The 25,756-nt window shown below is 45.5% G+C and overlaps 1 protein-coding gene across 1 annotated transcript; it reads right to left on the reverse strand.

Annotated features, from left to right (window-relative positions):
- Positions 1 to 410: 410 nt before the first annotated feature.
- Positions 411 to 20,433, reverse strand: xirp2b (xin actin binding repeat containing 2b). The gene is given in 10 exon segments (XM_048239222.1): positions 411 to 770; positions 902 to 1,032; positions 1,471 to 5,399; positions 5,401 to 11,135; positions 12,623 to 12,723; positions 13,098 to 13,164; positions 13,553 to 13,645; positions 14,870 to 14,995; positions 16,245 to 16,399; positions 20,126 to 20,433. Coding segments are annotated over 8 exon segments (10,200 nt in total). The 5' UTR covers positions 16,302 to 16,399; positions 20,126 to 20,433; the 3' UTR covers positions 411 to 770; positions 902 to 940.
- Positions 20,434 to 25,756: the final 5,323 nt, after the last annotated feature.

A 25,756-nucleotide genomic window follows, 5' to 3' on the forward strand; every position in this document is an offset into this window, starting at 1 on the left:
ATTCCTTCCCTATTGATCATGTGTTCAACCGCACACTCACATTCACTCTTGCTCTCTCCTCTCCTCTCCTCACCTCTCCTCTCACACCATGGTCCTTCCCTGGCAGGTCGGTTTCATAGTACCTTCCGTATTCACATTCTAAGTATTTGCCTTCATTACTTATAACTTATCCACAATCCTGTGCCTCACCAGGCCTTCAGCATACATTTACTTCCTATATACAACAACTCTAAAATCTCTCAGCAGAAGGTTAATGCAGACCATTTTGTTTTGTGAATTCTGAAATATGCTGGTTTTGCCTCTGTGCCTGCCTGTGTCCCTAGCTTATTGTGATTGCTGTTCTTTCGTGACATTTGGGAGACTTGGGTGCCTCACTTTTGGGGGGCCAGTCTGGCTTGACAACTTTTATGTCTGGGTCTACAAATAAAGATATTTGGGGGGAGTCTTTTTCTGGGGGCCATGTCAGGGATATTTTGCTGGCATTGTGACTTGTTTTTCCCGCTGGTTTGACTGTTTCTTTGTCAGTGGTGGCGATGAGACTCTCTCTGTCTGTCAAATAGACACTGCTTTGTGAGTATCTCCACTTTGCTCTCTCAGTGGGGACAATAATGCTGGTGCTGTCTGTTATATGAAGTTGGTGTCGTGAGCTGTTCAAATCCAGTAGATAATTTTGTCCAAATCCTTCATCAAGATATCCTTTGGTCTTGAAGAGCTGTTTGAAGTGTGGGGGGCAGTACAAATGTCCATGGAGAGAAACGTAGTTGCCAAGGCTACAAAGAATGTTGTCAAACACAAGGATATAATTAATAACTTGACTTCATTTAGAAATAATGTCATGTAGTAGTTAATGCCATAATTCTCCATGCATTGTGTGCTAAACTGATGCCACATGCTCTCCTACCTTAATTTACTCCTGCAGTGCTCGCAGGAGAAACAGGATTTATGGAAGTTCTTTTTGTCTGCGATTAGAGACTCCATTGGAAACACCCTTCTTCGACACACCGTGCACAGCTCTGACTTTGGAACTCGTATCTGAAGTGGAAACAAAGCAAACAGGCTCACTGTCAGCATTACTATCACTTGTGCATAAAACAGAGAAGTAGAGCAGTGGGTCGCAAAAGCTTTTGTGCCACAAATAATCCTCTCTGGGAATTCAGTTATGAAATGCATACATAAATTCAACAGAGCAGCTGCGCTGCAAAGCAAATCAACACAGACAGGGTTAGAAAACATAATTGAGCCACACATTAAAAGTCCCATAAGCACTTTATGATGTACATTTTCTCATTTTTTATTAATTTTCTCTGTCACATAAGCCGGTATATCTCATGTAAAATTATTGCATAAGCTGTGCCCTGAGTTTATTGATCTGTGTGCAAGTCAGTGACAAACAGTGATGGCCACTGCATGCTCCATCACACTGACTGGAGTTAATGTTTCACTCATGCCATGCACAGCAAGCATGTTTACCAGTCTTCTTCTGCTTTGTTGTAATCTGTGAAGTCGACTCCCCAGAGACGCTGTAGCCGAGACTCTTAAACACGATCTCACTCTCACTCCACGTCTCCTGGAAGTTCTTCAGCAGCTCGTCCGTGGAGACGTCGGCCGCAGTCTTGGCGGCTTCAGCCGCAGCCGCAGCCTGAGCGGCCTCTGAGGCCTTCTTCCTCACGGCGTCGGCGTACGAGAACGGCACGTGCGGCGCCACGCTGACACTCTTGGAGCGCTGGGAGACCGAGGTTACGGTTTTTGATCCGGTTATCCTGTTGCCAAATTCGTCCATGCCAGAGTATTGCTCTGAGGTTGTTTTTGTTTCGGAAAACCCTACTGGGTCAACCGACTTCTCTGTTAGCTCTTGTTTGTGTGGAGGCAGAGGCAGGTTCAGCTGGGAGCTGGGCTTCGTCTCGCGGGAGTCTTCCTCCTTTGAAGCCTCCGATGTGATTTCCTTCACTTCGGCATCCAGCTCCTCCTGTTGGTTTTCTTCCTCTTTGACAGGGAGGCTTTGCTCACTCATTTCAAAAACATTTTTAATAGTCTTGATGTCGAACGCCGGCATCTCCTCCTGTTGAGTGGCTTGTTTCTCTGCTTCAGTCTCCACGTCTTCCATCTCGCTACCCAGCCTCTCTGGTATGTGGATGGGGTCTTTTCTCCTATACACTTTCTCCTCAGGGGCCTCAAATTTGTTAAGGAGGCCAGAGAGGTCAACTCTAGGGAGTTCCTCTTTTTCTTTCTCGGTCTCTGGCTCCTCGTTGTCGGGGCCCAAACGCTCAGGGATGTCGATGGGATCCTTTCGCACGTAAGTCTTGTTTCTCTCTGCTCTGCGTGCCTCTTCAAAGAATTCCCTCTTGTCTCTCACTGACACTGTCTCCATTAGCTCATCTGCCCCCTCTGGGGACTCTGAAGGCTCCACCAGGATCCTCTCTACCTCAGGGATCTTCTCTACCACCTGGATCTTCTCTACCTCAGGAGCTTTCTTGACCTCAGGGGCCTTCTCTACCTCAGGGGTCTTCCCCTCGATTTTGATCTGTCGGTGAAACGACACCGGGGATGCCACAACTTCCGCTCTCTTCGGCGTGACCTGCACAGGGTGTGGCACTGGGTCTGGGGAGGCTCCGCGGGAGAGTTTGGCAGTGGCCTCCCTTAGCCTTGTGAGACTCTCCGATCTGGAGAGGTTGGACGAGGACGAGGGCGAGGCCGACGCTGTGGCCCTGCTCACTCGTGACGTGGGCGTCTCCGACCTGCGAGGGGGTGGCGTCGGTGGGGTGGCTGCCCTGAAGAGAGGGGGAGGTGAGGGGGCCACTCTCTGTGGGGAGTCTGTTCTCTTAGTGGACTGAATGGTGATGAACGTGGGCGAGGGAGGACGCATGCGCAGGGAAGGTGACGGCGCGCGGGGGTCGATTGTTTTTACCGGAACTATGTTCAGCTCTTTTGTCTGTGACCTAGACTTCTTCTTTTTGGAAGATTCCACTTTAGTTGAACCGATGGTTATTTCTGAGACTCTTTGTGTCGCACCCTTTTCAGATGTGGGTTCAGATTCATGTTTTTCCACCGTTGCTTGGATACCCTGTAGAGATATAAATTTGGCTTGTAAAATATTTTCTAAATAAGCGACAGTGTCCTTGAGTTTCTCTCCATTATTTTTGTCCGCATCGCGCTCCAAATTAGCCCTCTCCTCAGGCCCCATCAGCCACTCAGGAACTTCACTAAGCAGCATCTTCACAGATTTTGAGTCCATCTTGCCTAAAGTCCCCTGCAGCTCAATGATATAAGCCAGCAACTTCTCTACCTCTCCAAGTCTGTCTGACGCCTCAGAGATTTCTGCCCAGGACATTGCAGGTTCTTTTTGTGCTGGCTTGCTTGTAACTCTCACTGGCACTTCTCGACTTTCATCCTTTTTCTCTTGACTCGCCTGGATGCTTGTTTCCCCTTTCTTTTTCTTGGCCTGTTTTTGATGTTTGACTGTAGCCTGTTGCTGAATGCTCTGCTCAACTTTACTCTCCGTGATAATCACCTCCTCTTTGTGAACCATAATGTGCTCCTGCTGGACAGTTTGCTGTGTCTGCACCTCCACAACCTCAGATGACTTCTCACTGACCGCCTTCCTGGGCAATGCAGGGGAGGCAGCAGGAGTTTGCTGTGCGCCGGCCTCTTTATCCTTCTTTGCCTTCTTCCTCCTCTTTTTCGAACGACTCTCTGAATTGCCCTCTTTGCCATCTTTGGATTCAACAGAGGCCTCGCGACTCGGCCTTTGATTCATCTCCTTCACCTTGACATCTTTTGCTTTTGTCTCGGGGATTTTTTTCTCACTGGTGTGTTCTGCCTCCTTCACTTCTTTGTCTTTTGTCTCGGGGATTTTTTTGTCCTCGGTGTCTTGTGCCTCCTTATCATCCTTATTTACAGCCTGTGGCTTCTCCGAGGCCACCTCCTGTTTTGCAGCCTTTTTGGATTTCTTTGCTTTTTGCCCGTTTGTTTTGAGCGACTGTGGTTTTACAGTGGTTACACTGTCATCCACACTTTCTTTGACTTCTTTGCCTGAATCAGGGGGGGTTTTGGCCTGTCCCTTGCCTGTGGAATTGTCAACTTTCTTCCTGCCAGGTCTAGGAGATTTACTTGGAAGATTTGTAACATCTTTTATGATCTCCACTTTGGTCTTTGTGACATTTTTAAGGCCAGTTTCAGACTGTTCCGCATCAGTAGACACATTTGCAGAGGCTGTCAACAAAGTTGCGCTGTCAACAGCAGAGACAGACTGAACAGAGGACATGGAGGACGTGGAGGACATCGAAGACATGGAGGACATCGAGGTCACCTGTTGCATGCTGGTGGTAATAGTTTTGTGCTTTTTAGCTGAGACGGTTTTGTGTTGCACTGTTGACGAAGCAAGAGAAGTCTGATTAGAGATAATGTTCTGTTTAGCTGGGGAAATCACGGCCGATTCTGGGGGAGATTTCTCATTTATGTCAGAGATCAAAGGATTGCTTGGGGGAACGTCTGACGGCTCGGTGTGCTTAGATGATTCATGTGATGGTGTGTCTGATTCAGCTTTGGTCACAGTCTTTTCAGCGTGCTCATGAGTGAAATCAAATGCTATGCTCTTCTCTGATTGCTCTGTGCTTTGAGTCTGTGTGGAAAGCATTACGAGAGCAGAGCTGACTGACTCGTGCATCTGAATTTCAAATGGTGCCAGGCTAGGAGGCGCATTCAATTCTTCTGTCTCCTTTTTGTATTTTTGCTCGGACAAAATTAAGGGGGTATTGAATTTGGAAAAATTTGATTTTGATTTTGATTTCCGCTTCGGAGCTGGTGAGGGAGGTGGGGTGAGTTTCACCGTTGAAATGTTTGCAGTTTGCAGAGGTGACTCTGGCTTAGTCGTCGCCACTGAAGTGTGTGTGACTGTGGATGACACTGTGCTGCTTTTCTGACTTTCAGTTTTACTGATCTCCTGCACTGTCTTGACACTTGTCGAGGTCACATGTGACACAGACTGTTGTTCCTCCTTCAACTCCTGCTTTTTAAGTTTTATCAGTGGCACCATGGGCTCGAGCTTTGGCACTTTACACAGTTCAGGGACTTTGACCTTTTTGACTGTCATCTTCTTCGCCTTTTTGACAGAAGTATTGGGGGTCTGGGATGGCATGGCCTCAAGCTCCTGCTGAGAGGGAGGAGGTGGCAGGAAATCCAGCTCCATCATGGAAGGTGGAGGAGTAGGTGGTGGGGGTAACATGTCCAGATCGAACTTTGAGGAAGCAGGAGAGAGAGGAGGAGGAGGAGGGGTAGGAGGGGGAGGGAGGTCATTATCGCCTGGGAGGAGAGGAGGAGCAGGAGGAGGAGGAGGTGGCGTGGGGCACGGCTCACACTCTGGCAGTGCTGGGGGTGTGGGTGGGGGTGGGGGTGGGAGGGAGCTCAGGCAGAGAAGGAGGAGGGGAGGGGGTAAGAGGCACGCGTATGACTTCTGTCTTCACTTTGGTTTTGTCCAGCTTGATCATTCCCTTTTGATTTGTCTTGAGGTTCCGGAACTCAGTCCGCAGTGTCTTAATGCCATGTTTCTGTGTGATTGTGTTATGTTCCACCAGAGTTGTCTGTGTCTGTTCGCCTGTCTGGGACTTCTCTGTGCTGACAGTGGTTGATTGGGCAGTGACGGCCTCCTGTGCATTTCTCTCTGACTCATTAGTGCCTTTAGGTTTCAGATTTTTCACAGCAGGATTTGATTTCATTTTCTCCAGGGCACATGTACAGCATATGTCATGCTGTTCATGTGGCGGGGCTTTCGGGAATCTAACCTTTCTGGTTGCCTGTTTTCTCTGAATTTTAGTATTGGCCCGCTCTGCTGTTTCCAGCAGACATTTTATTGTGCCCTTAACATCCCCTTTTACAACTTCCTCTTTATCCTCCTGTGCCTGCTCTTGCATTTCATACAGAGATTTAATGGACATCTTTACGTCACCTTCAATGCTTGGCCTCCGCTGTGGCTGAGGAGAGGCCGGCTGCTCCAGTAACTGCTGAATAGCACCTCTCACGTCTCCCTGGACACCAATTTCTTGATGAAGAACTTTTCTCTCGTTAGAGGCCTCATGCAAGCTCTGCAGGGCTACGTGAATGTTCCCCTTAACAATCTCCTCCTTCTCAAGCCCTCTCACAGCTTGTTTTGCCTCCTCCAGTGATTTTAAAGCACCTTTGATGTCTCCAGGCACTAAATCTTCAATTACAATTCCAACTTTGCTGGTTGCTGATTCCTCAAGCGACTTAAGCGCTCCTTTGATGTTGCCTGCTACAATTTCGGGTTTTTCCACATCTTTGGGTTGATACTGGGCTTCCTCCAAGCACCTGAGAGCTGCAGGTATGTCACCTTTTATTACTTCCTCTTTCTCCAGCATCACTCTTTGGTTTACAGACTCTGTCAGGGAGTGAAGAGTAGCCTGCAAATCACCTCTGACTATCTCCTCTTTCTGTAGTTTCTCCAGAGAGAGTCGAGGCTCTGTCGTGAAAACTTTGACAGCGTTGTGAATGTCTCCTCGAACGATGCCATCTTTGTCTATTGTGCGCTCAATTTGCATTTGATTGTTTTGCAGTACAAGTTTTGTATTTTTGACATCGCCTCCAACTATGTCTTCTTTCTCCACGCAGTTTGACAGGTCTTCTGAACTTGCTTGGAGTTGTTTCAGGTAATCCACTGCTCCTGACTCGATGCAGGTGGAGTAGAAATGGACGTTGCCCTTTTCTGTCTCATCCACTTGGATTTTCACCAACCGCCCTTCATCTGGGCTGTATAGTCTCTGTAAGGCGCTTTGCAGATCACCCTTGACGATGTCTTCTTTTTCAACTGTGGTGTCGTCCTGCTTGTTGAGAAGTGAGTAGATGGTCATATGGACATCTCCCTTCTCATCCTCCTGGAGCAGAATGCCACTTTTGGTGGAGCTCTCCTCCTTCAGGAGGTTGTTGATGGCCTCTCGAATGTCTCCCCTGATGATTTCTTCTTTTTCAACGCTGATGTCTTTTTGACTGAACAGCTGCTGGACCGTGCTGTTGATGTCTGCCCTGATGATTTCTTCCTTTTCAACGCTGATGTCCTTTTGACTGAACAGCTGCTGGACTGTGCTGTTGATGTCTGCCCTCTCGTCTGTGTCCACCCTGATGCGGCTCTCTGTGGACTCACGTCTGTTCAGGAGGTTCATCATGATGCTCTGGAGATCTCCTCTGATGACCTCCTCCTTCTGGATCTCAGGGGCGTCCCTGTTCATCAGGTTGTACTTCGCCATTCTGACATCACCAATCTCATCCGTCTGGATGAGTATGCCCTTTGAGTCCACCATTCTATGACTGAAGAGATCGTTAAGGGTCTCTTTGATGCTTTTACCCATGATTTCAGTTTTCTCCAGGTTTCTCTCATTGAAATCAGTGATTGGAGTGGTTTCAAAAAGCCTTGTTGCAGATCTCACATCTCCTTTAACGTCTTCTTCCTTTTCGGCAACCTCAGTCTCATCATCAGAGTTTTCACCATGTATTTTATCAATGGTGTGAGTCTCAAACATCCATGTAGCAGTTCTCACATCACCTTTGTGGATTTCACTCATACTAACTGTTCGCACCAGGTTCTGAGACATCAGATCAGACTCAAAGTGTTTTTTATTTGATTTCACATCCCCTCCTTGGACATCCTCCACAGTTTTTGTTCTCTCTTTCATGTCTTCAGCAATGGTGTCAATTGGTTGTGTTTCAAACCTATACCTGACTGAGTTAACATCACCTTTTACAACATCTTCCTCAGTCACTGCTTTGATGAGGTACACCTCATCTGTGTCTCTGATAGAATCAAGAGGCTTTGTTTCAAACAGCCACCTGGCGCCGACCACATCACCCTTCAGAACTTCTTCTTTGGTGAGCGTGGTCACCTCATGGTATTGTCCCTCTTGGTCTTGGATAGCGTATAATGGCTGTGTTTCAAACATGTTGGCATAATTCCTAACATCACCTTTCTCATTTTCCTGGCACAGAATTCTCTGTAATTTAGTCATCTCTGACTCAGAGGACACCTCCTGAATTTTGTCCAGAGAGCATGTTTCAAAAATGAACCGGCCTTTATCCACATTTCCTCCCTGGACATCTGTCACTGTGCGGGTATTTCTCTGTTCATCTGTCTCAGATATAGCATCAATGGGTTGGTTTTCAAACAACCACTTATGGTTCACAACATTTCCTCTCTGGATGTCCTCTGCATGTGCAGTTTTAAGCTTCTGGAAGACTTCCTCAGAAGTTGAGGTCATGACATCACATGTCTCAAATTTGTATTTCATATGGGACACGTCTCCTGACTGAATGTCAATTTCAGTTACTTTCTTGAAAGACTCGTTGTCCTCTCCTATGATGTTTTCAAGATTCTCTGTTTCAAAAAGGTAGCGAGCCATCCGTACATCTTTGCCCTGAATATCTTCCTGGCTCACTGTACAGACTTTTAGCACATTCTCTGAATCCTCCTTGATTGCATCAAGAGCCTGAGTTTCGAAGAGCCACGTGCAAGACTTCACATCTCCTTTGTGAACCTCTTGAGCATCGCTCTTTATCTCCTCCTTATCATAGAGGACATCCATCGGTTTAGTCTCAAATAGCCACTTGCAGGTTTTAACGTCACCCTTCACAATGTCCTCAGACTCTTTGGTAACGCATTCTTCATCATCGATGTTGCTGAAATATTTAATTGCATCAAGAGGTTGTGTTTCAAATAGCCATTTAGCCATTGTTACATCACCTGATTCAATTTCCTCTTGTGTTATGCCCTTAATGACTTGTAACTTGGTGACACTTTCATCAAACTGATCGATGGGCCGTGTTTCAAACATCCATTGGCAGCTTCTCACATCACCTTTGACTATTTCTTCCCGACGAACTGTTTTGACCTCATGATAATGGCCTGAGCTGTCCTGCAGAGCATATGTTAGGTTGCCTTCGAAGCGATCCTTACTGGATTGAACTGCACCCCAGGTTACTCCCTCCACTTGGATCTTATGTGTCTCATCATATTTGTTTAGGTCGTAGGTTTCAAACTTTTGCTTGTAATTTGCTACATCCCCCTTATCAAGATGCTCTAGGTTCACAGTACGTGTGAATTCTTTCTCTTCGTCTCTGATTTGTTCCAGAGGTTGACTCTCAAACCTCCACTTTTGGTGTCTTACATCACCCCGCTCTTCCTCAGATGCCACCATCTTTTTCAGTTTGCCCACATCTGCAAGTTCCTTGAGGTCTTCTGCGGGGGCCGTTTCAAAAAAGTGTTTGGCTGATCGTACATCACCCCTGACTATTTCCTCAGTGGACATCGGTCTCTCATTTGCATCATCTTTCAATGTATCCATTGGCTGAGTTTCAAATACCCAACAGTTTTTGCGAACATCCCCTTTGTAGCCAGATGCTGAGTGGAACTCCTCTAGGTTAACCGTGCGAACCAGCTCTTTCTGCTCCTCTCTAATGTGCTCAATCGACTGATTTTCAAACAACCATTTCTGGTGTCGAACATCACCTTTCTCCTCCTCAGATGCTACCACTGTCTTGAGTTTGCCCACCTCCACATCTTCATCCTTTATTTTCTCCAGCGGCTGATTTTCAAATTTCCATTTCTGGTGTCTGACGTCTCCTTTATCTTCTTCAGCTTGCATGGCCTTTTTAAGCTTTCCCACCTCAGCAAGATCCTTTAAATACTCTTGAGGGGCTGCTTCAAAAAAGTGTCTGGCAGACCTCACATTACCTCTAACAATGTCTTCTGTGGTCACAGGTCTGGCATTGGAGTTGTCTTTTAGGGTGTCCATCGACTGTGTCTCGAAAACCATGCAGTGCTTGCGTACATCAGCTCCAAGAATTTCTTCCTTCTCAATTTTGGAACGTTCCCACTCCTCATCATGTATGGCATCAAACATCCTGGTTTCAAACAGCCATCTGCATTTGCTGACGTCATCCTGATGGTAATCCTCCTTGAAAACACCGGACACAAGTCTAACAAAGGAAAGGTCTCTGTTGATCTTATCCAGTGGCTGAGTCTCAAACAGCCACCTTGTGGTCTTGACGTCTCCCTTCTCGGTTTCTTGTCGACAAACAGAGGTAATCTCGACTGTTTCGCCGGTCTGCTCTTTGAGCACACACATGCACTGAGTCTCAAACTTCCAGATGGTTATTTTCACATTACCTTGGATGTCCTCGTTCCGAGACTTCAACGTCAAGAGATGGTGTTCATCAATAGTTTCAGTGACACCATAAGAATCCAGGAGCTGGTTTTCAAACATATGTCTCACTGATTTGACATCTCCCTTCACTACCTCTTCAGAGAAGACTACCTCTTTGGTTTGTTCCTCTTCACCAATGTGCATGCGATTGAGGCTATCAAGTGGCTGGTTTTCAAACAGCCAGGCAGCTGTGCGCACATCTCCTCTGTAAACTTCCTCGGATGTGTTTCTCTGTTCAGCAGAACCCAGAGCCTGAGTCTCAAACATCCAGGCTGTCTGTCTCACGTCGCCTCTGGCGATCGTTTCTTGTTGGCTGATATTCTTGCCTTCCTTGGTATCGGACGATTTGTCCTTGATGGCGTCCAGGGGCTTGTTCTCAAACATCCAGCGCATGGACTGCACCTCACCCCTGAGGATCTCATCCCACTCCAGGTACTCCCTGTCTGGGCTGCCATTGCTGCCGCTGTTCTCATACACGTACTGCTGCTCGTCGTCTTCATCCTGGTGAGTCTCTAAGTGGTGGTGGTGGTGGTGCTGGTGGTGGTGATGGTGAGAGCACTGGAACTCCTCCTCGTAGATCTCTTTCTCCAGGGTCTTCCTGACCTCGGGGTGGATGTGCTTACAGAGACGCTTCAGCTCCAGCAGCTCGCGCTGTTTGGCTTGGTGGGCCTTGTGCACTGGACACTGGTGACCATTTGAGTTCAGAGGCTCAGGGGGCGCAGGCAAGTCCTCAGGGACGTCTGAAGGCTCCTCTAGTAAGTCTGGCGGTGGGGGAGGGAGGTAGTCTAAGTCATCAGAGTCGATGGCACAGGCAGAGGCCTCCTCTTGTGCTGTGTTGTTGTCACATGGTAGGGCAGCAGCCTCAGAGTCGGGTATGTGATGGCACACGTTAACCTCTGGAAACCAGTTAAACTTGCTGACACCACGATCAATCTTTTTCAGGGGGAGGAGGAGGGGGAGGAGGAGAGAAACACATCAATCAAGAGCTGATGTCTGACACATATGTGACCAGGCATGGCAAAACCAGGCTCAAGTCGCAGAGACGCAAGTCGCGAAAAACGACTTTGAATTTTCTCTTTTTTTTTCAAAATTAGTTATTTTCCGTTTTTTTGCAGAATGTGCAAGTTAAAGTCCTAAAGAAGCCATTCCATGTTTCAGATAACAACATTGGTTGCTTTAAAAGTGTATATTTGAAAATGGTTAAGTTTCAGGAAGTAAACCAGTGTTTGAATTGGGCGTGACTATTAGTGCTCTTTTGTTTTGTCGGCCAATCAGCTGTATGCTAGAAGTAACCTCATGGCTACTTACTGAACCAGCATGCTGTTTGTTTACAATTGGAATGGAGATGGACAAAGCACAGCGGATTGCAGATGACCTGAATCTGATGATGAAGGCGACTTCATTACATTGGAGAACATCCCTAATCTAGAGCTAACCTTAGCCGAAGATAATTACAACGATAATTACATATCTCGGTCTGGCAGCAGAGGAACTAGATCGTAAGATATCAGATGCTATTTCCACAGTTACATTTGACGGGGATGAAGTTTGTGTGTTAGAAACTTTATCCATTGCTACTAGCTAACGTAGGCCTACTGTGGTTATCTATTGGCACCATAGGCTACTAGCCAAAACCCATTACAGATAGTTTCGGTGAGCAATTAATTTGAATAATGCGAGAATGTCTTGTTTTGACTGATGGCAGGGTGCCTTATCATGTGTGCATTCAAATTAACAGGGTTTGCAAACGTGATGTCATGTTTGTTTAGTTCGCGTTTTAGACTATTTTATCCATTGCTAAACCTGCTAAATCCATTGCCAACTTGGTGCCTTGCACTGGGTGTTCATTCAAAATAACATGGTTTGCAAACGTGATCTCATGTTTGTTTTAGACTACTTTATCCATTGCTACTAGCTGGTTCTGTAACCTATTACAGATAGTTTCGATGGGTCATTAGCACTGCAGGCTGACAAATCAGTGACCGTGACAGGGGGAGGGTTGATCTTAATGTCATGTAAATGAGGACCATTGTGTTCCCCTCCCATGGATTGAGGGAGAAAGTAGTCAAATTGAAAACCCTGATTTCTCAGCTTTTTTGTAGCTTTGAGATGTGTATACTTTAAAATGGCTACAACTTATTCAAATATTATCAGATCTCCACGAGTGAGACATCATTGGATAGCTTTGAAACTACACTTTCATCTGCAAATAACTCAAAATGTCTCTGGGGAGACATGCGCCTGGTTTTGCCATGCCTGGTCACATATGTGTCTATTGTGTTAGGCTAATACAGTAAAATGATTCAATTAGTTGATAAAATTGTTAGAATATGCTACAGTTAAAGATAAAGCAGCTAAGCTAACCGAAGATCTACTTGTGCCATGTATATATGTACGAATAGGATAATTATCTATTATACCTTAATCTGCTTTCTGGGAGTTGCCTCTTCAATGGTTTTTTCAAAATGCTGGGCCAGTTCTTTGGCAGTGAGTCTGGATAAATCATCTTCATCAACCTCCTCTGCTGACAAAAAGTGATATTTTACACTAAATATAACAACAAACATAACTAATCAAAGATTAAAGAAAGAGACAAATTTGACATTTTTACTCATTTGCCTGGATCTTATTTTTACATATCTTTCAGCGTAATATGGCAATTATGTTCGCTAAGTGAGTTAAGGGAATGCTGAACATGAAAATTATTAATATTTCTGTCTAAAATGTATGAATATAGACCATAGTAACTGTTCCTTAAGACAAACATTCACAGCTTTACTGTTAATTATAATAACATTTCTAATCACATGTAGTATATATATATCTGTTGCTGAAAACAGGTCTTCATACAGTACATATACTAAAAAGGACAGGCATGATGAATGAATTACTCACCATTTCCATCAACATGGTTTTCAGAGTTGAAGGTCACTTGCTGGTCAACAGCTTGATTATATACTGTCTGTAAGAAACAGAGCATGGTTAGTTATTTGTACAACATCTGAGTTTGAACCTTAGCTGCCTTGGTTGTTCTTTCTCAGTATGCCATGTGAAACAATAATGCACTCTTTGTTTCATTTTATATCTGCATATGTTGAAAGACTACATGGAATGGAGACAGTGATATTAATTGTGTATAATTTTGTATTCCTGTTTGAGGTGTTGTGTGTGAGTATGATAATCTGACAGTTTGACAGAAACGGTTTATGCTTCTTTTATTAAAATGCCCCTTAGCCAGAAAAAGAAATTAATACATGAAGTGACAATTAGCTATTATTGTCATTAGAGACTAATTATCCTTTTTTGTGGTAGTCATTATATGCGTTTTGCTCTGCAGAGTGCTGTGGTACCTTTTCATGTTGGTGCATCTGAGTCTGAATGAGGGGCGGGACACTTTCTTTAGTGTTACTCTTCACTGTCACCTCTGATGAGTGTGACACTTCCTGTGAAATAGAAGACACACCTGCTGTCAAAGAAATAACTGTAGTTACACACTCTCTCTCCCTCTCTCCCCTTCTCTCTTTCTCTCTTTTACACACACAGACACACACATGCACACACACACACACACACACACACACACACACACACACACACAGGCACAGCACGAAATGGCTCCAGCTCAATGACAACTGAGCCATAAGCAGCTGGAGTGAGATTAATTAACGTTCAGACAGTGGCAGATGAGGAGTGCATCACAGGGAACAATCAAGGGACACAAAATTACAGGAAACACTGCAATGAGACAATAACACCCAGTTTTCTCAGAGTTTCTCTGGCTCTTTTTCCCCATTTTTTTTGTAATACACGGTTATATGTAGTAGTGTCAGTAGTGAAATATCAAGCTTCTAGGTGTAAAGGGCACTTGCAGGAGCCGCTGCAAGTGCATTGAAACCTTCATGCTTCAAAGAAACCTGCAGTCCCTGGAGAAAACAGTCACTCTTCTAGTTCGCTTCAATGCAGGCAGAACACAACAACCAAGGACTAACGCATGATTGACAACATTTGTGAGGGGCTGCTTGTTGTTGCATTGGAATAGTAAGGAGGTGAGCACCTCTGCCTGTGAAGCTCATCCATCATTCAGCACTCGCACTGATTTGCACTCGCTGACTGGCTGCGTGCGTGCGTGCGTGCGTGCGTGCGGCTTAGCACCCTACAGGGGAACAGCATGTGCTGGAGCACACTGCCATGGATGGTTGCTTTGCTTTGGGCAGGAAGGAGAGGGAGTTAAACAGGTTCCGGGGTGGCCATTGTATTCGTCCGCCTGTTCCTCCATTGACCTGCTGCATCCATGCCTCTCTCCATCCATTGCATCGTGTGTGCTTTGTGAACTCGACATAGCCCTTCATTAGAGTCATTACGTTGGCGCTAATCATAGATTCGAAAGCTAGCCTTTCTTCTTTCTCCTTTTCCTCTCTCTTCCTCTGTCTTCCTGCTCTGTCGAGCCCATTACCTTCATTGTGCTCTCTTGCTTGACTGACATCCCAGAGGCAAAAACCATGACTTTCAGACTAAAAGTGGCTTACTGTAAAGTTTCACAAAGGAATTTCTTTCTATTGCTGCCAGGCTATTCAATGAGCCTGGCTCAGAGAAGTCACCAGGAGCTTGTGTCGTGATTGTAAGCTCTTTTTTTGACAAAAGCACATCCACACTGCGGCTTTAATTACCTGCATAGTTCTCTGCTGGTACTGGAACTGGGTGACAGAGCTTTGTGCTGTTGCGATTTCCTCAAACTGTTTCCGTACGCCAGCGAGTCCCCCAGGCAAAGAGCAGACCTCTGACTCCTCCATGACCTAATGAAGCAGAGCAAAGATCATTAACTCCTGGCAGCTTTGCATGCTGCTGATTCCAACCACATCTCCACAGAGTCCCTGATTATGCACATATACAAATTGGAGAATGAGACATCTTCCTCTGTCTATAAGTACCAGAATCAGTTGATCTGCTCTCCTTCTGCATATATACAACTGCATACAAACAGCTATGAATGCCAACGAACACTTCATGTTTCAATGATGAGACACAATTTTCTTTTGCTTTGTCTGCCAATCATTGTCTGAAAACAGGGCATGTTTGTTTTATCTGCCAATCAGCGCACAACAGCAGTTCTTTGTTTTTGTTTGCTTATTTTGGATGCAGTTAGCATGTGTGTGTGTGTGTGTGTGCATATACGTATGTATTGATGTGTGTTTGGTGTGGCAATTTTGATGTCCAAGGTTAGTCTGCAGGGGGCATCTGCATCCCACCATGTTGTGCCCTGACTATTTTAGGCCTCTGTCCAGTGAGTGTCAGCTTTCTGGCCATCTGCAAGGCCAAGGAACCCTCCAGGGGTCAGCTGTCATCATTACATTCCATTTATTAAGCATGACAATGCCATCATCATTGCTTGTAATAAGGATGTCACAACCACTCGACTCTACTACTGGACACAACACAGACCTCAGTGTTGCTAAGGAGAAACTAAGCTCCAGGATTATATTACGCCACTCTTCACTGGTGACGTCTTGTTAGCTCTTGGCTCTCAGGTATGATTAGCATCCCTTGCACTGGCTTAATGATCAATATCCAAAAGATCCTCAGAGCTTTGTGCTACTTCAATATTCTGTTCAGTTGGAGCATCTAAATGAAATTGTACATTTCTAAATGCCTTCCAAGATTCTGAGCAACAATGGGCACATTAATAAATCATTTGTGTGCGTCACTGAACGTGCTGTGTACAAGACAACAGCAAGACAGTTCTAGCTCAACTGTCAACTATTATAGTTCCCAGCATGTCTGAAGGAAAAGAGATAATCTGCTCGAGGGCTCTTGTGTAAATGGTGCTATGTTTACTCAGCACTTGGACTGCTGAGTTTCAAAAACAAACTTGGACCACTAAAAGGGGGGTTATTAAGCCAGCCTCTGAACTGTAACAGGAACCTGAGTGGCTCAGGCATCACTGCATCTAGTGGAGCAGATTTAGGGGCCCTTGCCCACCCTGCCGCCAACTCCCCTCCACAGAATATGTCTGGCAGACGGAAACGAGCTATGAGACTGACTCACCCCGCTGGAGTAGCTGGAGGTGTCCTGTTTGGACACGGCTGCCTGGTACATGGCCATGCGGTCCTTCAGTGGGATGGGTTCTGAGAGAGCGCCGCTCCCCTGGTCCTCTGCGTCCTCAGGTAGTCCTGCCCTGGTGACCAGTGAGCTGCCCGCAGCTACAGACAACAGCAGCACCGTGTCAGTATACAGTCCCATAAAAGAGCAGCGCTCATAGACAGAGCACATAAAATGATGCCTCTCATTAGGTGAATGAGGTGGAGGTGATTATAAAACTGCACTGCTCATTATGTGAATCAGATGCTTTCTCTATATTGATCTGGGCACATAGGATGTGGATAAATCACTGTGAAATGTGAAAACATGTTTAAGTTGTAAGAGGAAGAAATCAATATAGTTGACCATCTGGCAATTGCAGATGTCTTGCAATGCACAAAGCAAAAGCCTCACATTTTTTGATAATGCATTGAAGACATTAAATTGCTGTGGCACAAAGGAATGATATACCAGAGACTGGTGTCCAAACAATGAATGTTATCAATTTTAACTGCAGAGCACAGTCCACATATTGCATAAGCTAATGTCAAGTTTTTAAATATAGCCAAGCACCTTACAAGGAGCTCATATTCTTGGAAACTGGGGTTACAGGAGATGTTAGCCCTCAAATAACATGTTATCAAGGAGCCAGGCTTAAAGAGGTAAAGATCTTGCATGTTTACCTGGGGGGACAGAGGGGGGCATCTGACGTAAGCCCAACTTTGACCACAGGCTTCATTCGGCCTGCCACTTACAGACCAGCTCGGCACCTTCAATGCTGTCAGTGGATGAGGTCATGCCGTCACCATCCTCCTCCGCTATACATAGCCGCAGCACTAAACACTCAGAGCGGACGTTGCCAGGTTTTTTTAGCCGGAGCCATGCGCTCGTGAATCATTGTGGGTGCCTCCCCTACCTTGCCGTTCCCAATAAAAACAGCAGCATTATTCAAATCAATTACAAACAGACCCAGTGGCTGTCCAATTACACAGAGGGGGGAATATAGATTGATGTGGCTCTCTGGGCTATAAAAATGTTGTTAAGGTAATGAGGCTTTGACACCGCAGACCATCTCCACACCCATGGAGAGCACATTAGTGTTCGGCGCTACGCCGCTGCTGCCATGGCTCTTCATTACGCGCACAGGAGGTGGGTGGGTGGTTAAGGAGGCTTGCCGGGGTGCATCTAAGCCTGCTTGTTTGGGTGAGGCCTCGGCTGACTCACCCTCTGACGGCTCGGCTGGTTTGTATCTCTGGAGTTTATACACAAGGGACATGATCGATCTGTGTTTTTATCAGTCACTAAATAAGGGGATTTTGCCCCTGAGAATGTAAAGTGGTCATTACGCTAAACAAGACATTGAGAGTTGTCCGCAGGCCTTTTAGCTGTCATGTTTAAATCCCCTCACATTCAAAAATACAACATGGTGCTTAGTGCAATGACTTAAATTAGTGAGAAACACTGAGAAACACTAATAAGAGAAACAGTGTCACCAACAATGGAATAGTCATTAAAGAGTATAGACTTGGACAGCCAGATAATATCCATAAATGTTAGCTAACTGAGCCCAGTAAGCCTGGGGGCCCTTTGTGACTAAAAACATAATTTTACTGCTGACATGATGAATTTGGAAGGGAGTCTCTTAATTGCTGTCTGATTTGAACAAAGAATGATAAATCCTTTGCTGCTTATTTAATTGATTGTTATAGGAGCAGCCAAAGGAGAGGTTTCATAATTAAGAGATAATACATTTTATTTGGAGATGTTAATAGAACATCCTTCTCTCAGTTAAGCTTATTTTCATGGAGCCGTTTTGCTGCAATTACTTATAAATGGGACAACAAAATCATCTTCTATATTAATTTTAAAGATTCTGTACCAATTTATGCTTTTAAAGAACACTATCAACATTCTGATGTAGGTCCATTTTGCAAAACAAATCTTCACCAGAGTTTTTGAGTTCATATATGCACCAATACTAAAAAAAATCATGAATAAAACTATTCCTGTGATATTCATGTGCAACATCAAATATGTAATCAGAGATTAATGAAATTTAAAAAGCTGCTCCAGATATCAAAAGGAGACCTAGGCAGAGAGTGGCTGCTCTTTTCAAACTGAATGAGAGATGCTCAGCGAGCGCCATTAAAGATAGTCAGAAATGTCTGATAATCTGTCTTTTCCCCATCATGATGAATGGAAACAAGGCTTAGATGGAGCAACACTGTGACATCTTCTAAAATAATTTAGCTCTGTCTCCAGATCAAACAGTATTAAACCTCACCATTATAGGGTCTGACTCTCAATTGCACCATACAAATCTGGGAGTTCGACATGAAACCGGTTATTTACTGGGCAGAGAAAAACCTCTTACCCCCTCATCACCACCATTATTATTCTGCTGATGGAGCTAAGAAAAGCACTTATTGCCATATGATATCTTTCACTAGCTATAGATTTAGAGAGGGAGAGAACGAGTTATTAGTGTCATCAAAGACGATCTGGACTCTGGCGCCCCTTTTATTTCTGTGATTCTGCTGCTGCCCTTTCCATTGCATGCAGCCCAGATTGAGAAGATGTCACCGAGTCTACAAGCGAGTAATTATATTACAGTAGTCTCCTGGCAAGGATTTTCTGGTCGGGAAATGTTAAATGTTTCTGCTATGACCCATCAGCTGAAGCAGACCCCCCCACCACCACCACCACCACCCACTCTAACCCCCCTGATTTTAGCCCGTGTAAACCTATCAACCTGTCAAGAGGGATGTGGGGTGCATACCGGCCTCCCAAAATAATCAGCTTCCTTAATGCATCTCTAAGTGCATCGCATATAATATGAGTGCAATCTGGATGTGCATGTGGAAATGTAGTGCAGTCAGGAGGCCGTGGTAGGAGCAGCAGACAGGTAAACAGGTACTGGATTTGCAACACAGGTGTCTGTACTTCTTCTGAACATGCATCTGTGTCATAGGGTGGTCTGTGGGAATTGATGCCAACAAATGTGACTAGGAGTCTCGGGCTATCTGGTGATGAGCCAAGTACATTTTTGAGAGCTCACGTAACAGGAAAGTGAAGTAATCTAGGCGCCAAGTACCTGCAAAAATATATCGGCCTTATTTTAAACGACGCTGGCCCGAGGGGTCATGTTTCTGAATGGCAGCAAGCAAGAGATGGCCTGGAACATGAGTTTCCTTTAGGTGAGTTTGACAGTCCATCAACGCCTGGCCTCAACACACACACCTCAATCTTTTCTCACCGAAGTCTTAGGAGTGTTCACACCAGTTGATTACAGAGAGATAAGTGAGATATGAATGTGAGATATGATGCCATTTTTTCCACATTTTATGGTGGAATTTGAATTTTCAGAACATTGTGGGACCTGTTTGAAATTGTTGGGAGCTCTGCTGACTAGTATTGTGTTTAATGTCTATTTATTTTCTGTTTAGGAAGTCCTCTGCTATTAATTTTCCCCATTGTGCAAAGCCCCTGAAATGTTTTGTTAAATAGCTGCTTCAGTCTCAGTCCCGCTCTTCAGAGAGAGAGAGATTGTGACTCCATTATCCAAGCCAAATGCAGCCAGCATGAGAGATCAGCATGCGAAATCAATCATTTTACAGACATTTGCTTAGTAATGTTATTTGGTAATCACACAGTGCTCTGTAAAAAGTGCAACTGCTCAAACATATTTAGGCCAAATTTCATGTGCATATTATGACTGCTGAAAAGATTAGAGGCACAAATCAGAAAATAACCTCTCAAATTTACCCTTTGAGCACTTTCATAGGACACATATTTGAGAAGGCACATATCTGAGAAGTAAAGTCATTTTGACACTCAGTGCAACTCACCGAATCCTTGCAGATAAGCAACAGAAACAGAGAAAGATCAGCAGGTAGAATCCCACAGTTTGGCCTGATCAAATCCCTGGCCTGCAGGGCGCTAGAACCAGAACAGCAGAAAAACCCCACCCAGTATTGGAGACCAGCTCCAGCCGCACGCATTCACCTCTGTCCCGCTGGGGCTGAGGGCAGCTCGTTTTATTTTGGACTCGCACCACCCCCTGCCCCCTTGTCAGGGGATGCGTCTGAAGGGGGCTTTTTTTAGAGGCTCGACCCCTTTCAGGCTTTCCACTGCGAGACCCCTTCACCCTCCACCCCCACCACCAACCAACAGCAACACCACCTACTTGAGTGGATTTGCTAAGGGGTGCCTAGGCGTCTCTCTCTCTCTCTCTCTCTCTCTCTCTCTATCCTTCGTTCTCTCCTACCCCCTCCTCCTCGATCTGTCTGCTAATAAATCAAAACATTGGTGTTTCATCATCACCAGTGCTCCATGCTGATGAATGCTGCCCCTGGCTTGATTGACATATAAGTCATTGTGACCCAATAAATCTGGATCTTTCTTTCAACGCAGGTCAACACACAAATACATATTGCTGACATACACAGAGAAACAGATAGACAGACAGACACACAGACACAGACACACATACACACACACACATGCGCACGCGCACACACGCACACACACACACTCACTCACATAAACAAACACAGAAGCAAGTCCTCTCCCTGACCCATAAAATGTAAACTACATCTGCCATAATCTATAATTACAGTTTACTACTAATCACACGCTGGCACCAAATAGAATAGCTGTGAAAGTTCAGCGTGGAGTTAGTGTGTGTGTGTGTGTGTGTGTGTGTATGTGTGTGTGTGTGTGTGTGACTAGGGTGGTGTAGCTGGCAGGTGGGGCTCTGGGTTCTTCAAACTAGGTCAGAACCATAACACCAGCCCCAGTCCTGCGCCTGCTGCAGTCCTGAGCAGGTGCATGACGAGCAGGAGACACCTGAGGCCAGCTCCGCTCCCCTCTCCCCTCTCTCTCTCATCTCTTCCCACAGTGACCCATCTCAGGGCAGCCGGCGCCAGCACGGCTGAGGCATCCCCGGTAGGGCCATGTCATGGCTGCCATCCAGACCTGGCGTGTGCCCGGGAGAGCGAGAGGGAGACGGAGAGAGAGAGGAAGAGAGCGAGAGACTACGCCAGCGTCTGCGGATGAACGCCTTCCGTCTGCCACCTGCCCTCCCAGGAACGACAGGCTCGCCACATTCCTGCAGCGCTGCTGGAGCCCTACCAGGAAACGATCCCGATGAATCAGGCTGCCGGCAAATGTTTACTGATCATATACCATGAGAGAGACAGAGAGACAGACAGAGAGGAGGAATGAGGCCAAGAGAGAGAGAGAAAGAGAGAGAGCAAGTGCAAGTGAAGGTGCGCGCAATTACGAGAAATTGGAACAGCGTATAAAAATGGCTTCATGTATAACTTTTACCTAATGCTTTGATTTGACTTAATCTCCACACATCATTGAGATTGCTCAGATTCACACACATTAATAAACAATAAATAAATAAAGAGGATATTTTCTTTTAATGAAGCGCGTGAATCATGTGGCAGAGTCTATGGCTTGTTATTGAGTGCATTATTTATGACTCTGCCTCTTATTCTGCCAGAGGGAGTGTGTGCGCTCTGATCCGCTGCACCAGGCACATTCATGCAGAGCAGAGCAGAGCAGTAGCCAGAGCAGGAGCTAGAGCCAGGACCAGGACCGGAGCCAGGACTCGGCCCAGAGTTGCTGTCGCTGTCTGTCCAGCCTCCCACGCTCTCTGCCGGGGATAAACGCTGGCTGCCAGCACAGCCTTCCGTCTACCTCTGAATGACTGAACACGGGCCAAAAGCCCCATGACCTAGGATAGGGAAAGATGAAGGCACTGCTGCAGAAGGATGGAGGTCTTGAAAGTCTTGGCAAGCAGAAGAAGGAGGAGCTCTGCTGGAGAACCTGCTCGTCAAATCAAAACTATCAAAACTGTACCTGGGAGAGCACTTGTGCACCACCTCAAATTCTCTTCATTTGGAAACAAGGTGAAGGGTACAACTCACCAGCGCATTACCACCTAGTGCAACATGGACATAACAATCTGGGTCAGAATCTGTTGTCATAAAGCTGCCATCTTGAATTACGGTGCGCCTGTAAGTTATCATTTATACTATAACTATAACTCTGCAGGGATTGTGGTGTCAGCATGTACCAGGTAATCCCCTCTGTAAACACAAGGCAATAACCAGAGTGTGATCAGAGTAGAGATGTGTTTTCTTGATTGACAAAATGCCTCGTGGTGTCAAAAGGCACAAGGCTCACAGGCTTGCTTCAGAGGCGGACGCCTCTACTCCACCCCCCATAAATTCTCTCGGCTAGCGAGGGCAGTGATAGATTGGAATGGAGGATGGGGAGGCAGGATGACATAAAAGGTCTCCCAAGGGTCAGTATAACTTATCAGCACGTCCTTCTCGAGAGGCCCGAATTTGACAAAAGTGGCTGATGTGTTGCCAGGCGCCAACGATTTGACTCCTCAGTAAGGCAAAAGAGCAATGTAATTCCTCCTTCTGGAGAACCGTTGACACTTGTGTCAATATCTGTCAGGGCACTTTTTGTTATATGTTTGCTTAAACACTTCATAGACTTTCCCTAGTTTCCTATTACAAGCTATAAAGGAGAGATTTGAAATCCACCTCAACATTTAAATTCATGCGTTTAAGATAAATGAGAGGCAGGCAAATTAAAAGCCTAAGGAATGTGCACAGTGCAGCACTATTCACTCTAATGGCTCAGCTGTGGCTGTGAAACATAATTAGATTTCCATTAATAAAAACACATTTGTCTTTAAAATATGTGAATAAATATTTGCTGTTTAATAAAGAATACTAATGGCGTCTCTGTGCTATAAATTTGCTGATAAATGATTTTCTCCCTCATTTCCCTGCTGCTGTTTTACTACAGTGTTTAGTCAGGCATGATCTCCCACACTGCCACTCTCACGGCTGTGATTCCAGACCAGGTCTTCTGATAGAGGGAATAGCTGCCGCATATTTCACGTTATTGTTTTGCCATATCACTTTACACTGAGGCATTCTGTTAATTGTGCCCATGCAAAACACGCCCACACAAATACATACTCACACATTCATGCACTCACTCACTCACTGAGGCAGACACACACAAACACACACACACACATACAGTGATACATACACATACACACACAAATGCACACACACACATACACACAATCACTCACTCACTCACTCACTCAGGCAGGCACACACACACACACACACACACACACACGTGCAGGCATACTCACAGAGGTAAGATTATCCTTAATTTGAAAATGCACTGAGATGGCTGAGGAGACGAACCTGACGATGAAAACACCATCTGGAGCAGATCTGCCGCCCACATGCGAAAAATCAGCATGGCCATCAGCACCTCCTCAGTCCCCAGGCAACTGTCCACACTTGATTACACTTCAGGAGGACTTGAGTGTCCGGCGCTGGCATTGCGCCCAGACAGGATTTTTTACGGTCGTCGAGGCCTCTTAGCATTAAAGCCATCGCACGCATGGCACCGCCAACGGCACAGATCATGCAAAGTAAAAAAAAACCTGAAATCTCCACTGCAATTTCACCCTCTGGGGCCTTACGAGTTGGCAAACGAGGGAACGGGAATTGGAAAACAGCACAACAACACAGACACTTTGCTGTTTTTTTTTTTTTTTAATGGGTGGAGGTATCAAATTGCAGGCCTATTTCAATTTGCTGCATGTTAGAGAGCTTCACACTGCATCAACAGCAGATGCCATGACAAGCAAATTGGAGCCTTTAATGATCTACCATTAGGCATGAAGCTAAATTAATTCCACTGAGGGGAATGTGCCCTGTGTGCACTGTGGGGGAACTCGCACAGAGGATGCGAGCATAATTGTCTATCAATAATAAAAGCTGCTTGGTAAGAGCAGGAATGTCCACACAGACACTCTGCGTGCTTCAAACCTCAAACTGCCACAAAAGCTTTGCCATTGCCGTGTCATGTACGTTAATATCCCAACAATCCTTTTTTTTCTGCAGAGCAAGGGTGGAGGTGTATTTGGGGTGTGGGCGGAGGCTGGGCCATCACGTGATGATGCTCTGCTGTCAACATCTTCAATAACCTCCATACCAAGCTCTCCACCCTGGGATTTATCAAACAATGCACCACAGAAAATTACCCTGTAACTGGACCATTACAGTCACATCAATGATACATCATTGAAAGGAGGCAATGTAAGCCCAGAGCAAAGGCATGTGAGAAAGATTTGTGTGTGCCACTTAAAGCCATACTTTGGACACCTGGATTGAACTCTGAGCTATTCTCTACAATGCAAAGTTTTTTTTCTGGCTTTAATCAGGCTCTGAACCAATGTCTCATTCAATCTACAATTGAGTTCTTTGCTCTCACAATGCAGAGGTGAGAGGTTACAGCAACAGTTTAAATAGCTGTAGCACAGACTTTAGCATGGTTAAAGCAACATGATGGAGGAATTTATATTTATGCCCCTTGGCGTCAATATTCAACACAATGTAGCGCTACGATGGTACCCGATGTTTGTCAAAAAACGACTAAATTTGTCATGATCCTACCTGATCAACAACGGTACAATGGTAGTGGTAGCGCAATATCAAGCATTCCAGGGTGCACATTGGCAATGTCAGAGACTTCATTTCTTCATTTTTTTCTGTATTATGAATCAGTGTAGCATCAGAATGTGTTACTTTAAAGGCATTATTTTAAGGTAAAAGAACTGCATTGTGCTACTTTAAGAAAAACACAGTTACATACATGACTACAACATACACCATAGACTAGGTACACAGCAGCATAGCTCAGGCAAATAGCCAAACAGCTGATTCTCCCTCAATAGCTCAGTAATAGGCAGGGCCGCTGCTAGATAATTTGGGCCCTATGATAGACAATAATTCTGGGCCCCCCGATTATATATAGAATTATTAGTGCTGGGCCCATAGAATCACCCTAACCCCCCGCCACAGGACTACTGCTAGACTGGCAATACTAACTAATCATTTTATTGTTAATTGTAACAAGTGGATTCTTGAGGCATGTTAGATGACATATAACCATAATGACTGACCTCCTGAAGTAATGACAGAATTGGGGTGGGGTGGGGGGGGTGTAGCGACAACCTATGCTCTGTCTCCAGTCTCAGCTCTCAGCTCGTCAAGTTGGAATCTGTGTGTCCTGCTGCATGCCAGCGAGCTCACCCCTTCACAGGTCGCCTGGAATCTGTCTCCATCCATCATTCCACTATTACACGTCTGAAGGGATCGCAACCTTTCCCCACAAAGCCCAAAAGGTCAGCATCACCAGCACCACCTCCACCACAGAGGATGACCGACAAGGCGAGCGTAAACATGCATGTCTGTACAAGACGGAAGCTTGTACAGAAGACATACAGACATGTAACATGGGCAGTATCGTAGAGTGCTGAGTCGGGGATCTTAGAGGTAAGTGAAGGTGATTAGGAGGGTATTGACGTGTTTCCGTGTTTTCAGCTAGAGCCTCTCTTCCTAATACAATATTTTGAG

The sequence above is a fragment of the Alosa alosa genome, chromosome 3 (genome assembly GCF_017589495.1).
Source record: "Alosa alosa isolate M-15738 ecotype Scorff River chromosome 3, AALO_Geno_1.1, whole genome shotgun sequence".
NCBI lineage: Eukaryota > Metazoa > Chordata > Actinopteri > Clupeiformes > Clupeidae > Alosa > Alosa alosa.